Source organism: Mustela lutreola, chromosome 2, assembly GCF_030435805.1.
Source record: "Mustela lutreola isolate mMusLut2 chromosome 2, mMusLut2.pri, whole genome shotgun sequence".
Lineage (NCBI taxonomy): Eukaryota > Metazoa > Chordata > Mammalia > Carnivora > Mustelidae > Mustela > Mustela lutreola.
In genome coordinates this window covers 16,738,730-16,753,567 of record NC_081291.1, presented here as the reverse complement: position 1 = coordinate 16,753,567, position 14,838 = coordinate 16,738,730, and the positions used below count along the sequence as shown (strand labels likewise).

The window sequence follows — 14,838 nt, the reverse complement described above, 5'->3', positions numbered from 1 at the left end:
TTCCTTGTAAGGCATCATTCATCTTTTCTAGATTTTATGCTGAAATCATGGGTCTGGTCAGGTGCTGGGCCAGCTGGACCGCTCCTTCTGCATTTTCCAGGCCCTGTGCCTCCTCTGTCCCACAGGCTCTTGGAGGCAAAGGACAGGCCCGGTAGCTGGTTTCCCCAAGGGCATCGGCTGGTTGTTCACATGGTTGTTTGTGTGTGTGCTTGTGTATGTGTGTGTTTCTAGGCCAGGGGGAGGGAATAGGGAGTAGGAATGAAGGCATCCTAAGATGTGAAAGAAACTGGATATCACAAAGATTTTTGGAGTGTTTGGTAATTTTAAATAAAATACGTCGGTACGGCGAATGTGCAAGTAATGCAGGCATCATAGGGAGAGGTAACAGCCTTCTGTCCCTTTGTCTTCTGACTGGCCTTATCGTCCCCCCCACCTCCGGCTAACCTCCATTCACTTGTTTTTTCCCCCACTTTCCTTGGCCCAGCTCTGGAGAGCATGGCTCAAGCAGGCTGCCCTCTCGTCCTTCAGCAGGCAGAGTGGGCTGGTCGGGCCACTCTCTCATTCTCTCTGTATCCCACTGTGACTGGGTTCTAACCAGTTCTCTCTCCCGATTGGTTCTGGAAAAGGACGCCCATGCCCTCCCAAACCACCAAGCTTCTCAGGGTTTCCGGCTCTCTTTCCCCGAGCCCGGGGCCGCTCCTCGAACCCCGTTCCTTCAGCTTCCACTCATCCTCCTCTCCGGCTTCCTTCCCCCGCTGTGTGGAGGACCCGTGCTTTGTCCTTGAAGTGTGCCTCCCCTGTGGCTTTCTTCTCCAGGGTTTTCCTTCTGACCCATGAAAGAACCAAATGACCAGGTCTCAGCTGCTAATGCAGACTTTCTTCCAGAAACTGGAGCTCAGTGGTGGCCAGGTACCACTCTCTCAGACTGCTAATTCTTCCTCAGGAAGGGAACATTCTCTGGCTTTCAGTTTTTCCATTAGCCCACTGGACCCAACAGGCAAACGCATGCCAACTGGGTGAAGACAAAACAGCCGCCAGACAAGGGTGGCCAGCATTGACCACCACCAATGGGTAGGTAGCTTTGCTGCAGCCTCCACCAGGTTCTGAAATCTGCCAAGAAAGAACATGTATTAGGGTCCCCTAGGCTTTGGAAGAAAACTCACTTTTTGCTACTATGAATTATGGTCCAGATATGCCGTCCCTCCTCACTGAACTTGAGAACATTTTTCAGGGAGCAACATTTGATTCTGTTGTCACATTCATTACTATACGAGCCCCGCAAGGCATAACATTTGGACAGTATGAACCTTCTCGTATAAATAAGATACAAAGGAGAAATTAAAGCCCCACCAGTGAAAAACCCTTTCTGGCCATCAGCTCATGCTAAGTTCTATCAAACAGCAATCTCTTGTTTCTGCCTCACACCCGTGTCTTTCCACCAGCAACTCTTTTGCTCGTGTCTTTGTTCTGAGACCCGGGCTGAAAGAGAGATGGGGAGGGGTGCCTCACCGTAATTTTTAGAGCTTCTGTAGGACGACAGCATGGTCATTCCCATCACTTCATTGTCCTAAATCAGTCGGGTGGCCGCGGCGTCGAGGAGGTGGGTATATGATGTCCCATAGGGAGAGGCCCAGTGGGAAGGAGCAGTGAACATCTTGGCCATAGGACTCTATTTCACTTCTGTGCCTGAGGCTGTACCTTCATTTAGTTCAACCCTAAGGCTCTGGTCCTTCTCTTTTCTGAGATTTAGTGTTGTCAGCAGAACACACAGGAACATCTGTACATCAGGGTCACAGTCACGAAATGTAGAGAAGGTGAGCAAATTACCATTCTGCTGTGGTTTTGGGTGTGAGAAGCCACCTGCTTCTTCCAACCGAAGGGACAGTCCCACTGGGTTGTGAACACTGTGGCCTGAACCAGGTCATTTCTAGTGTTTGAGCCAGAATGAAATAAATGGGTGAAGTTGAGTCTGGATTTTAGGATGGAAGCAAAGGGTATGTTAAGAAATGGTCGTAGGCGGCCACAGGGGTTGAGAAAACTGAGCCCTCTACCCTGAGAGTAAGAGTTTGGAGCCAACTCAATCAAGTTGACTCACTCTCCTAGATGAATAAGGGAACTTAGAGTTGGTCGCAGGTGAGGGAAATGTGGAGATGGTGGAAAATCCACTCAGAGAGGACCCATGGGCCTTAGCCTCTCAGATTCTAAAAGAAAATGTCATCATGGAGACAATTCCTGCCCCTGCTGGCCAGGATACTTTATCCTGGACACCTAATACTATCAGTGATTGGACCCATCTTGGCCATCTCCCATCAGGACAAGGTCTGCCTTTGGGGAGAGCATGTGGGGAGTGGATCCCTACTTCTGGAATGAAAGGTGGAGACCAGTAATGAGGGAGCAGAAGGATGTGGGTGACAGGGGGTCGGAAGAGGGTGAGGCTCCAGGAACCTGTGGAAATTTGGAGTGGGACCCTGAGCCCTCTGCAGAGCAGGAGATAGGTACCACGGCATGCTATCTGAGTCCTAAGGGAGGGTGTCGCTGCAGAAACATGATGTGGAGAATCCGGAGTAAGGCAGGGACAGATGGAAGAAGAGAAGAAACAGCCCACCAGCTTCTTTGCTTCAGCTTGGCTGGGATGGCGGTCAAAGCCTCCAGTCATGAGAAGGAACCAACGTGTGCACTTTGTCTTAGCCTAGAGCAACATCCCTCCTTCTGTGCGTCTCAGATCTTCAGGGACACACAAACCCCGAAACTGCACCCGCAGTAAACTGTCTTCGAGCTTCGCACTCATGAATTCTCGCAGAAATGGGAAGTCTGCACATTTCAGTTCCATAACTTCCCGGATGCTCCTTTCTTCTCCCACTTGGGGGGCATCCCACCGAGCGCAAGCCCTGGGCTGCCACGTGACCTTTGGTCCCCACTTTCTTTTCACACTGAAAGGAGGGTGGCCTCGGCTTGGTGTCCCTGCTTTCACTTCCTCCGACCCCTGACTCCTCACAGGCTTCAAGGGAAAGCCCGGAGCCTTGCATTCTGCATGGTTTCCAGCCTGTGTAGCTTCTCTAGGCTCTCTACCCCCTGGCCAGACCTCGCCAGCCCTGCTCTGGCTTGTAGCTGTCTCTGCCTGGCTCCTCAAATTCCCTCTGCCCCCGAGCTTGGTCCCAGAGGAAGACAACCCCCTTTCCTGTTTGTCCTGGCCGCAGACCATGCCCACACACAGGACAGGGGACAGAGAAATGGCCCAAGGAAAATGCATCAGAATTTCATGGTGCCTGGCCAGAGAGCAGTCAGAGGACAGCCCTGCCAGCCTGTACGAAAGCCAGGGAAGGTACCTCTTTCCCAGGGTGTGTACAGGTTCCTGCCTGGGAGCACGGTCTGCTCAGCGACATGGGCTGGATTTCAGGTCCAATGTCTCCCTCATTAGGGTGCGTAGGCAGGAGCCCACCTGTATAGCCGCCCAGATGCCGCAGACACAGAAGATAGAGCAGATGCCGAATTCTTAAGGGAGGATCACTTATGTCTGAGCACAGATGCCCTCCAGGGAGACCGCTGCTGAAGCTCGTAACATCAGTCATGCTCCCTCGCCCCGAGATAGCATCGTCTCCTCTCCTCCAGGCCACATCTTTAGGACTAGTTTGCAGACCGCTCCCTATCACCCTTATATCCATCTACCCGTGATTCTGAGCACTACGGGTGTAGCAACACTGGACACTGTCGTGTGCATGTATCACTGAGGAAATGAGCAAATGTGCGGATGCTTTGGGGGACCTAGAGTTACCATGAAAGAAGAGAAGAGGACAGACATACGGAATGGAGAAGGTGAGGTGGAAGCACTGGGTTGGGCGGGAACGGGCGGTATCAGTCCCAGCTCATAATTGGAGTACAATTTCTTGTGCGTGATCCAGGCCTACTAAGGAGAAGAGTGGAGGTTAGGGGGGTAACTTCTGTTTAATCGAGGTTCAAAACAGATATTTCCCATTATTGAAGTTGATTCCAACATTTCGTCCCCTAAAGCTGATCCGTAGAGAAATCTTACATCATTCGTCTTCAAAAATGTGGCTCAGTTGGTTGGGCGGCTGCCTTCGGCTCAGGTCATGATCCCGGCGTCCTGGGATCGAGTCCCACATCAGGCTCCTTGCTCGGCAGGGAGTCTGCTTCTCCCTCTGCCTCTGCCTGCCATTCTGTCTGCCTGTGCTCACTCTCTGTCTGATAAATAAATAAAATCTTAAAAAAAAAAAATGTCTTGTTCACAAAAGGTGCTGCTGAACACTGAGACCTGCCTGCAAGCGTAAGACAGCACTCCTGTGTACTTATCACTTGGGAGATGTTTATAGATTCTCCACTTGATGTTTACCTTCTAGCCTAGCATGGAGGGTTGCAGAGTGCCCCTCCACTGGAGGTAAAACGAAAGCTCTCCAGTTGCTCAAACTGATTTTAAAAAGAGGGAAATGTCTTTAGTCCTTGCACAGAGGTCTGAAAATCACGGCTAAGTTCAGAAAACATTTTTTTTTAAAGATTTATTTATTTATGGGGGCGGAGAGAGAGAGAGAGGGAGAGAGAGAACATGAGAAGGAGAGGCAGAGGGAGGGGAGAGAGGGAATCCCAAGCAGACTTGATCTCACGACCCTGGGATCAGGACCTGAGCTGAAGCCAAGAATCAGATGCCTAACCGACTGACCCCCCGGGGGGCCCCTAGGAAATATGTTTGATACAAGTTTGCATGAGAACAGAGATCGCATTTTTGCAACTTAACTTACAAAAAATTGTATTATCCTGCTAGGGCACCTGGGTGTCTCAGTGAGTTAAGTCTCCGACACTTGCTCTTGATCTTGGGGTTATGAATTCAGGCCCCACATCTGGCTCTGTGCTGGGCATTGGGCCTACTTCATTTATTTTATTTTTTAAAAATATTTTATTTATTTATTTGACAGAGAGAAACGTAGCGAGAGAGGGAACACAAGTAGGCAGAGTGGGAGAGGGAGAAGCAGGCCTCCCGCCAAGCAAGGAGCCCAATGCCTGGCTCGATCCCAGGACCCTGGGATCATAACCTGAGCAGAAGGCAGACGCTTAACTGAGACACCCAAGGGTCCTTGGCACTACCAGTTTAATGCACATCGTAAATTCCAGTATTTTCTACAGAGAACCACCAACGAATAACCATTGATTTCCTCATTTTCCCACATTTTGTAAATGTGTCCAACGAAGCCATTTTCCTGCCCAACACATGTTTTAACCCCCATCCATTACAACACATCTTAGCAGATTCCACTTCAGATTGTACTGAATGAGGTTTCTCAATCCCTTCTAGAATAGTCTCACCAGGAGTTATTTTCACCCAGATTATTCATGTAGCAAGTAGCCAAGGAGACCTAGCAAATTCCACAGAGCAAGTCCCTTCTACCTCTTTATCCATAGTTTCCAGCTAGCCAGTTCTTTCAACTACCTGCAAGAAAATGTGCCTAGATAATTACTTCTATATGAATGGGTTGCTTCTGATTTCAAATGTGGTCTGATTGGTTTTAAGGGTATGTATATATTTCTTCTGTTTCCTTGCCTGATTTTTGGAATTTTGGCAGGCTGGGACAAAGCCCAAGTTTTGGAGCTAGTGGCACGTTTGTGTCCCATCCCTGCCACTTTCCAGCTACATGAGCCTAGACCAATTTCCATGCCTCAGTTCCCTCCTTAGCGAAATGAGACACATTCCATCCACACCTGTGGTCAAGTATTGAGGTGCAAAGGGGCTCAGGTTAGCAAACAGCCTTCCACAACACCTGAGACAAATTCGGTGCTTGGAAAATGCTGGTTCTTCCTGTATCCTGTTTTATACACAAATGCATAAAAAAAAAAACCCCACAAAACAGGGCCATGTTACAAAAATCAATGTTTATTTGTGCTACCTTAGACAGAAGCTAGTTTACACTAGCTCGGAGGGGAATGGAATGGTCGTGTCCTTCTCTGGATGCCTCTCGTGTAGATTCCTCCCTGGACTGAAGCGGAGGGCCACTGCACACTGAGCAAGGGTGGCAGAGGTGTCTTCTGAATGTGGGGTCGAGGAACGCGTGCAGGAGGGGGTTGACGCAGCAGTGGGTGGCCGCGACAATTCTCAGGATCTGGACGCTCCTGTCCAGGTTGTAGTCGCTCTTGCAGTCATGCAGGGAGAAAAAGTCTTTAAAAGTGGAGAGGAAAAGGGCGATATTGTAGGGTCCCCACATCAGAAGGAAAGCAGCCATTATGGCAAAAACAAGCTTGGAACGTCCAGACCTCCTCTCCCCAGACCTTCGTATTTTTCTCACTCGCACGTAGCAAAAGACAAAAACGCACAGTGGAAAAAGAAGTCCCAGAATGTTCATTTTTAAGGTCAGATAACGCTTCCAGGATGTCTCCTCTGCCGGCAGGAAGTGAGGTCGTCCGAAGAAGCACTTGGATGTCTGGCTTTCCATCTGAGCTTTGTAAAACACGGATTCGGGCAAAATGACCAGAGCGGCTAGGACCCACGCCAGGACACTTGAGACCAAGCCCCACCGTGCTGTCCGGGCGGTGGAAGACAAGCTCACGGGGAAAAACTCCAGGTACCTCTGCACGGTCAGGAGGACGTTGAAAAACACTTCACTGTACAGGCCTATGGAGTAAAGTACCACGAGAATTCTACAGAAGGGGTTGTCGAGAACCCCCCCATGCGTCCCAGTGTAGGCCCAGAATGGCAGGGCCAGCAAGAAACACAAATTTGAAATGGTCAAGTTTAGGAGGTAGATATTTTCCCTGTGCTTGAGTCCTTTATGCTTCACCAGGATAAGCATGACCCAGACACTGCCCAGGAGACCCGCCAGGAACACGGCGGTGGAGAGCTGTGGAACCACGCGGGCCGCCAGGAACTTGGGGTCGTAGGGGTCGCACTGTTCTACTTCGCCGCTATTCACGTCATCCTCAATGAGGACGTCATAGTCATCGTCGGGGGCTGACGTGTAATTATCCATCTTCAGGCTGCCCCGCATGGACCAGTGAGATTCTTTTCCTTCATACAGCTGGGTGGTCCTGGAGTGGGAAAAAAAAAAAAATGGGATTAGTGTCCGTGAAGCCACCTGTCTCTTTGCTGGTGGTTCATTTTACCTAGAGGAGGTCTACAGCTCAGAAGATTGAAAAATAAACATTTCTCTGATGCATCCGCACCTGCTGAGAGCGGCTGCTGTAAATGACCTCCTCGTTAAGCCGGCACGTACTGGACCATGCGCTAATACCACCGGGGAAATTAAAGTAAGCATTACACCTCTTCACAGAACTTAAATTCTCCCGGTGGAAACACGGTTTGCCTCTCTGAAGATAATATTTAAGGAAACGCACCATCAAAGAGAGCCAAGCAGTGCTGTTTAGTGTCTTGAAATAAGTATCAGTCCTAATTCCTACGTGTTCAAAGAGTCTGTTCACCCTGGCAGACAGCTTCCTGTGACAGGCTGGCTGAGTTCTTCTCTCCAAGGACAGAAACAAAGGTTTGCAAAAGTGAAACCATCCCCAGCATCAACATAGACGTCACTGGTTAAACACAGAGATGACTTACCCCTTGACAGAGTTCCAGCGGGGCAGGGCACAGCCTCCTGACCCACCATCCGAGCTGCCGTGGGAATGGCCTGGGGCCCCTGAGACACCGGCTTTCTTCTGAGCAGCCCCGGTCTTGACCTTGGGGGCAAGAGAAGCCACTGTTTAAGCCCTGGGGAGCTCTACACCACAAGTCACTAGTCACGGTTTCAGGGACTAACCCAAAGAAAACAACTTGAAAGCTTCTCCGGACCCCTACAGTGTTTCTCAAGCCTCTGAGAGAAACCAGGAAGTTGTTTTCTCCTCCCGGTTCCCCCTGGACCCCGCCTTTGATTTCCCCCTGGCCTTTAGACAGGCGTCCTCCTGGCTGTCTCAGATAAGGGAACTGACTTGTCATTGCTCCCCAGTGATATGAGGTGGGGTGACAGGAGGACACTTCTGAGTGGGTGACAGCCAGCAGTGGAGGATAAAGCGTCCTGTGGGAGCTCTGTGTGCAGACCTCAAGGCAGAAGCCCACTCTGTGCATCTGTAGGGCATCTAGAAGGCTCGGGGAGAACCACAGTGAATGGTTGAGAGACCCTGGTGGGGGGGGGGCGTCCCAAGAGAGGTCTGAGGACAAAGGAAGCCACAGAGTGGTGTCACTTGGGAAGGGGGCTGGTGCAGAGAGGCTAGGGATCAGTGAGTGGGGGGCTGCTATGGGAGTTAACAAAAATGTTGTGAAGAAAACCAGGAGTTAAGCAAGCTGTGAAGCGCTGCCCCTGCTCCCAGAAGATTCCAGAAAATTCCATGGAGGTTGGGGGTGGGTCAAGTCTGGGCTACAGAGCCGGTGGGGAGAACTCCCCGCCCAGGACTGTGGTGGGGGAAGGGGGAGGTCTGAGGTTGGACAGAAAGGAAGCTGGAGGAGTCCAGATTTCACGGTGGAGGGAGGAAGCAGGGGGTGGTCAGGGGGCAGGAACCAGGCAGGGAGGGTGGCTCGGAAGAAGGATGAAGGGAGAAGAGGAACACCAACCAGCAGGGAAGTCCCTATGAACTTCTCCCAGATCCGCTCTCGGGACCCGTGACTGACCTAATTTGGGGCCACCCCACTGCACCGTGGTTTAGCACTCACAGACCTGGTTCGAGGACATCCTGTTAACGAACGCCAGAGACGTGCCTGAGGTAGCTTTCAACTCAGAGCATGGACCCGTGAAGATGGAAATAGAAGCAAACTATTAAAAGAAAGGCAAAAACAAACATAAAAAGGGCCCAGACGAAAATGTGGTTGAGTGTTAAATTTAACTCAAAGATGACGTTTGTCCTCCGCACGGGGTTTGGCGTCGCTGGGAATCTGGGCGGTGAGCGCCTCCCAGCAAGGACATGGCCCCCTCCCCCCGGCACAGGCTTCTCTAAGTGAGTGGGAGGTCACTGCCCACTAGAGGCGGCACAGTTCTGGGACCCGTGGACCGTCTGCCCGGGGCTCTCCCTCCCTGGGCTGGGCGGTTCGGGGCCACACCAGCCTCACCCTCTCCTCCCCAGGACCTTGAGTAAGTGATGAAGGCTCAGTAAGGCTTGTGCCTTATAGCCAGCCACCTGCTCACTGGTCCACGCTGGGCAAGACGATGACAGTCAAGTCAACTCGGAATCAGGGAAAGCCCCGTGGATACACACATGCACCCTGCACGGTTAAACGGAGGAAGACAGCAACAGGCGGGACCTCATGTGTGTCACAGAATTCCATGAGATTTAAAGTTCCCCAGGAAAAACACTGGAAATTCAGGACCGCCCCTAACTTCCCGATATCAATGGCTTTCGCTTTCAGTATTATGTTATTTTGGCTGGATTCCCAACATTCTGCTTACCCAGCTTCAGGCCATGGGGTCCTTCATGCCCCCACTTTTTTAAAAATTGAGAGATAATTGACACATACCATTGTGTAAGTTTAAGGTCCACAGCATATTGATTTGTTGTATTTTCATTGCAAAAGGATTGCCATCGGGATGTTGGCTAACACCTCTCTGTCCCATCACGTAACTACCGCTTCTTCTAGTGGTGCGAACTGTTAAAATGTGTCCTGGCGGCAAGTTTGATGTTTATAACCCAGTTTTGTTCCCTATAAGCATTCACTCTCCACGGCCTTGGGATTCTAGAAACTTCTAAATGGGTAGGAGGGAATGGCTTGGAGGCCCGAAGTGGAGGCAAGAGGAACGTTTTATTACCGTTCTGCTATCTGGAACCGTAATAGTGTCTTCATTGTTGGTGAAAGCTTACCGCATTCTGTGACTTCGGCTTGTGGCTCGCAGACCTTGCCTGCGAGGGTCCGAGTTCTTTATCACTATAATTCAACCCCAATTTCAGCCCAAGAAACTAAGAAGCTTTAACTCTTATTCTCCTGCGCTCGGAGATCATTCCTTCCTTCAGTGCATCGGTTCAGCTAGTCACCTTTGTTACAGCGGGCCTGGCAGGTGCCTGGCCGGGTGAACAATGTAGGCAAAGAGTCTGAGCTTCACAGAGCTTACGTCCTACAGACAAAAACAGAAAAAGTACGTAAGTTGCAGGGTGGGAGGAGGAATGTTCTGCGGAGAAAAGCAAAGCAGGAAGGAGGGTAGGAAGGGCCAGGATGGTTCAGGGGTTCACATTTTGTGTCCGACGGTCTGAGAAAACATGGCGACAGGTGTGTGTAGGGGCAGCGCAGGAGTAGGCCTGATAATTAACGCTCACGATCTCATTCTTTTCTTCTTTTACTAAGTTCTTGTACCAGGGAGCTTGGGAAGCACACAGCCCAGTGGGTTGTACTCGCACCGTCTCCAACAAGGTCTGAGGCTCAGCCTTGGGAGGGAAGGTACCTTCCAAGTGTGTTCAAAGTGTCTGGGTGTTCTGTCTTAGCCTAGAGACGGCTCCTTATGTCTGCTGGTCCTATAGCTAGTCCCCTATTACTAGTTAGGAATTCTTCATAGTAAATGCTCTTTGTTCACGTTACTGGTGTGATTTCTGTCTCTCGACTGAAGGCAGGTTGACGTATAGCCAACATTGAACTTAACTCAGTGAAAGGCTGCCAGCATCCCCGGATGGTGAATTGCTAACATGGCGAATTTCTCAGGGATCTACCTTGATACTGAGAAAATGGGTATTCAGAATTTTAGAATTATGATAATTTAATCTATTAACTGACTTCTTCAAATATCAATGCTCTCAGATTATCTATCTGTCTGTCTATCGATCGATCGATCTAAGTTTTATTTGAAAATATTACATTACAGAAAAATTGGGAAATACAGAAAAATAATCTATAATAGTGATATTCACAAAGAACAGCTATTATAATTTTTAAATAGCACCACTTCTTAATGAAAAATGTGCAAAAACTGCTTTTAGATGCCTGCTTTCTGTCGGATTAGTTGTTTGGCATTGAGTGGCAGATGAAAAGGGCAAGTATCCACGTGTTGGAATTTTCAGCATTCTGACGGTGTCTGTCCTGCTCCCACATTTTCTCCCACCGACTGCCTAACGACTAACCCTCCGTCTCAGTGCTTGGTCCTTCCAGTAGCTGGCCTTCCTGGGAGGGCAGCAAAATGCCCTGGTAGGGCATTTCAAAATGCGATCGTACTGATAATCAACTCTGAAACACAGATTTTCTATGTACTTACTGAAAGAAAAATTGTTACCTGTATCTAAAAAAACCTCTCTCTAGGGGCGCCTGGGTGGCTCAGTGGGTTAAAGCCTCTGCCTTCAGCTCAGGTCATGATCCCAGGGTCCTGGGATCAAGCCCCGCATCGGGCTCTCTGCTTGTCAGGGAGCCTGCTTCCCCTCCTCTCTCTCTGCCTGCCTCTCTGCCTACTTGTGATCTCTGTCTGTTAAATAAATAAAAATAAAAAAAAATTTAAAAAAGCCTCTCTTGGCGCATGCTCCCTTCATTACACAGTGAGCTAAAAAAGTGTAAAAGAGAAAATCTGGGCGGGGGGAGACTTTGCCCAAGTACGTTTGAAAAAGAGCAAAACTAAAAAAATTTAAGCAAGTGTCTTTACTACAGGACTTCTCAGAACTCTTAATGTGCTCAGAAGCATGGTGATCTTCCATGAGGAAGGGAAGGTCTGTGTTGGGCCCATTATCAAAAGAACGAGACTGAGACAAAGTGAAAGTTATGTAAAGCTTTATTCTATGCCAAGCAATAGAAGTCAGACTGACCGGCCAGGGCCGCCTCCAAAGAGAGTGACCCCCCTTTGGTCTTAAAGGCTAGTTTTATAGGGCACAACCGCAGACCTCTATGTATGTGGCTTTGGCTGATTGGATGTCTCCTACCTGTGTGTTTTAGTAACGGTTACCCGGAACCAATACTAGTAACTGCTGAGGCGTTTATTAAACAACAAAATGGCCTTGTTTTAGGTAAGAGTTTTAGCAACGGTTACCCAGAACTGGTATCAGTAACTGCTGAGGCATTTATTAAACAACAAAATGGCCACCTAGGCAACATGGAGTCACTATGGCTAAGTAGACCCAGGCAGGCCCTAGGGGTTTAACAGGTTTTAACGTAGAATCGGCCCCAACAGTCTGCAGTGTTTCCCAAAGCTGTTTGATCATGGAACCCCCCCCCCTTTTTTTTTTAAATCTCAGACAGATATTTACGGGCCAAGGGCTCTGCAGAATGTAATTTGAGTAGTGTTGCCTTTGACATTCGTGTGTTACTGTGTCTTGGCATGGCCATGGGGAAGGACCTCTTCATCCCTGAAGGGAGCAGAGTGACCGAGGGTCCCAGCTGCTGCATTCTGAAACCCATCCTCACATTCATGCCAAGGCCATGCCTACCAGGGGCTGCTCCAGCCAGTGACCCTCTTAGGGACATGGGGACAGGCCCAGTGCTGGGAGGTGGGTCTGATGACCTTGGCTGGCACTTTCCTCAGCCTAGCACCCTTCTTCACTTTTTCACTTGAGGTCAATTCTGCTTTGTGATCTGGTGGTTCTCCCAGCTTCTCCCGGCAACCTTGCAATCTCTCAGAGACATTTCCTCTAATACACTTCCTCTACACCACATCCCATTTTGAAGGAGCTGAGCCAACACAGCCTTGGAAGGAGGGCATCTGTCTCTGGAGTCATGAGCCCTTTGCTTGCTGGAGAATGATACACTTTGCAGCACCCCAACCCTCTCCGACAGTCTTGTCCACCATCTACCTGTGGCCTGTCAGGATGGAACTTTCTGGAACACAGGAGACCAGGTACTGCCATCATGCCCCCATCCTGCTCAACTGCTCAGGTCATGTACCTTGTCTTGGTTCCCATCAACATTCTCCTTTGTGCTTCCTCTGCCCTTGGCTCATTTCTCAATGTTTCCTCGCTCCCCATGTTCTTCCTCTGCACCTCTGGAACCTGAACTCCAGGGCAGATGCTCCTTCTGACATCCTTCACGCATTCCAGAACATTCTTAGCATCTCTTGTCTCTTGAGGATACTCCTTTCTTCTCATGCCTACCTCAGACTTGGGCGTCAGGAGGCGACATCTCTGGCCCCAGTGCCACTTGTTGACCATTGCTCCCAGGTATGTAGGAGACCCCTTGAGTCCCCACCTCTCTGACCATGTCACCTTTTGCTCCACCACCAGCCTGATGGCCCTCTTCTTTCATTTTAGCCTTGTGTACCATGGATAACAGGTTTCTGTTCACCCCAGTTTCCTCCACGCCCTTGGAGACCTACCTGCCCGAGTTGACCCCCATTCAGCATCCAGGTCATCACTTTCATGGACTCATTAATTCAACTTCACTCAAGTCTGTTAACACTGATCCACCACTGAACCCTTAAAATGAAATAGCTCATTTTCCTGACGACAGCTCCCACCCCTCTGACCCTCCCCCCCCCACCATTGGTTGTTCTCTTTCCTTGAGTCTTCTAGCTCTGCCTGCAAGAGCCTCGGGTAATCACACCCCTCCCGTCTCTCTGAGATCCTAGTCTATCACTTAGCCACACTCTGATCTATACCCTGCTCTCCATTAAAGCCCTGCCTTAGATCAACCCATCCGTCCGCTTCTCCCTTCCAATTTTTCTCTCAGTATGTGTTTCTGAGGATAGCTGGTTAAAACCACTTAGCCACAAAGAGAAGACCCATCACTAATTTGTGGTCTCCAGGCTCAGCTAGCCTCCAGAGATTTTTCTCATTTCCCCAGTCACTCTTCTGAGTGTCCTAAATCGTCACCTTCTCCTGTCTTCCATTGGCTACTCCAAGCCCCCTAAAACTCTTCTAGTGCCTTCATACTCTCACCGCCACCACATTCACTTCTGCTCAGGAGGTGACCTTATCTCCTGCTTTTCTCAGAACTCTCTCCGCTCCCTGGCATCCAGCTCCAAATATCATCATGGTATCTCCATTCCTTCCTCCTCCATGGACAGAGCTTCTCCTCGGCGAGCAGACGCTCGTTTCTCCTCCTGTCTTCTGGACCACACTCTGTCTGACCTCTGGCAACTGTTTCTGACGGTCAGTTCCAACCTCAACTGCGTTCTTCACAATATTGAAATGCTCTGGTCTCTCCTTTAACTAAAGACCATAAACCCATCCTGAACCCCACAGCTCCCACTCCTCTGTAGCTCTAACTACATATTCTCCCTCTTCTCAGGCAGCCTTCATTCTTTGTCCAAATCCATTCATCCTAGTTTGTCCTTGTTCATTTTCTACTCAGTCCCCTCCAGGCTGGCGTCATTCCAGACCCTTTTGCTGATATTGGCCTCCTCAGGGTCCCCAACACCCTTCTGTGCTGAAATGTCATCACTGCTCTGCGAAGCACCCGTGAGCAGGAAGTGACCAATATGCCCCTGCTCACAGTGAAGCCAACGATACATCAACATCACCATATCTGGGGCTTTCCAAGCTGAAGCTGTGCTTAATGGTTTCGAAACCCTTGTGAAATCTAAGAAACATTAGTATGGGTTTTCCAGTAAAGATGGCAGAGGGAAGCAGGATCAACGGTCTTGCTCTCCTCTGGTATCTTATCAAATCACTTCAACAAAAATTCTAAAAAGCTACCAGTAGCAACCGAACACAAAACAGGCTGCAATCTTGTGCCAAAACCTTGAAATGCGGTGCATTACAGCGATGTCTAAACCTAATCCTATTACAGACACAGTATTGAAGAAAGAGCGAGAATCAGCAAATCCTGAGAACTATCCTAATACTCTCCTGTCAGAGACAAGTGGGTGGAAGAGGAGTATGTGTCCCTAGGAAAAGAAAGGAAAAACACTGCATAAAAGCCCTCCCATTCCAATAGGGTTTCTTGGACTTCGCACATTCTAAGACAACGGGCGGAGCGAGGCAATAGGACAGATTCCACAGAAGTCAAATATGCCCTTGTACACACTG

At 49.6% G+C, this 14,838-nt stretch overlaps 1 protein-coding gene across 2 annotated transcripts; it reads right to left on the bottom strand.

Annotated features, from left to right (window-relative positions):
* Positions 1-5,858: 5,858 nt before the first annotated feature.
* CCRL2 (C-C motif chemokine receptor like 2) lies at positions 5,859-8,762 on the bottom strand. 2 transcript variants are annotated; one of them, XM_059160700.1, is made up of 3 exons: positions 8,637-8,762; positions 7,547-7,665; positions 5,859-7,026 (listed from the first exon to the last, which is right to left on the bottom strand). In XM_059160700.1, the coding sequence occupies exons 1-3, from the start codon at positions 8,649-8,651 to the stop codon at positions 5,904-5,906; spliced, it is 1,257 nt and encodes a 418-aa protein (XP_059016683.1). In that variant the 5' UTR covers positions 8,652-8,762; the 3' UTR covers positions 5,859-5,903. The 2 variants fall into 2 exon arrangements, with proteins under 2 accessions (XP_059016683.1, XP_059016684.1); XM_059160701.1 differs by lacking the exons at positions 7,547-7,665; positions 8,637-8,762 and adding an exon at positions 7,333-7,503.
* Positions 8,763-14,838: the final 6,076 nt, after the last annotated feature.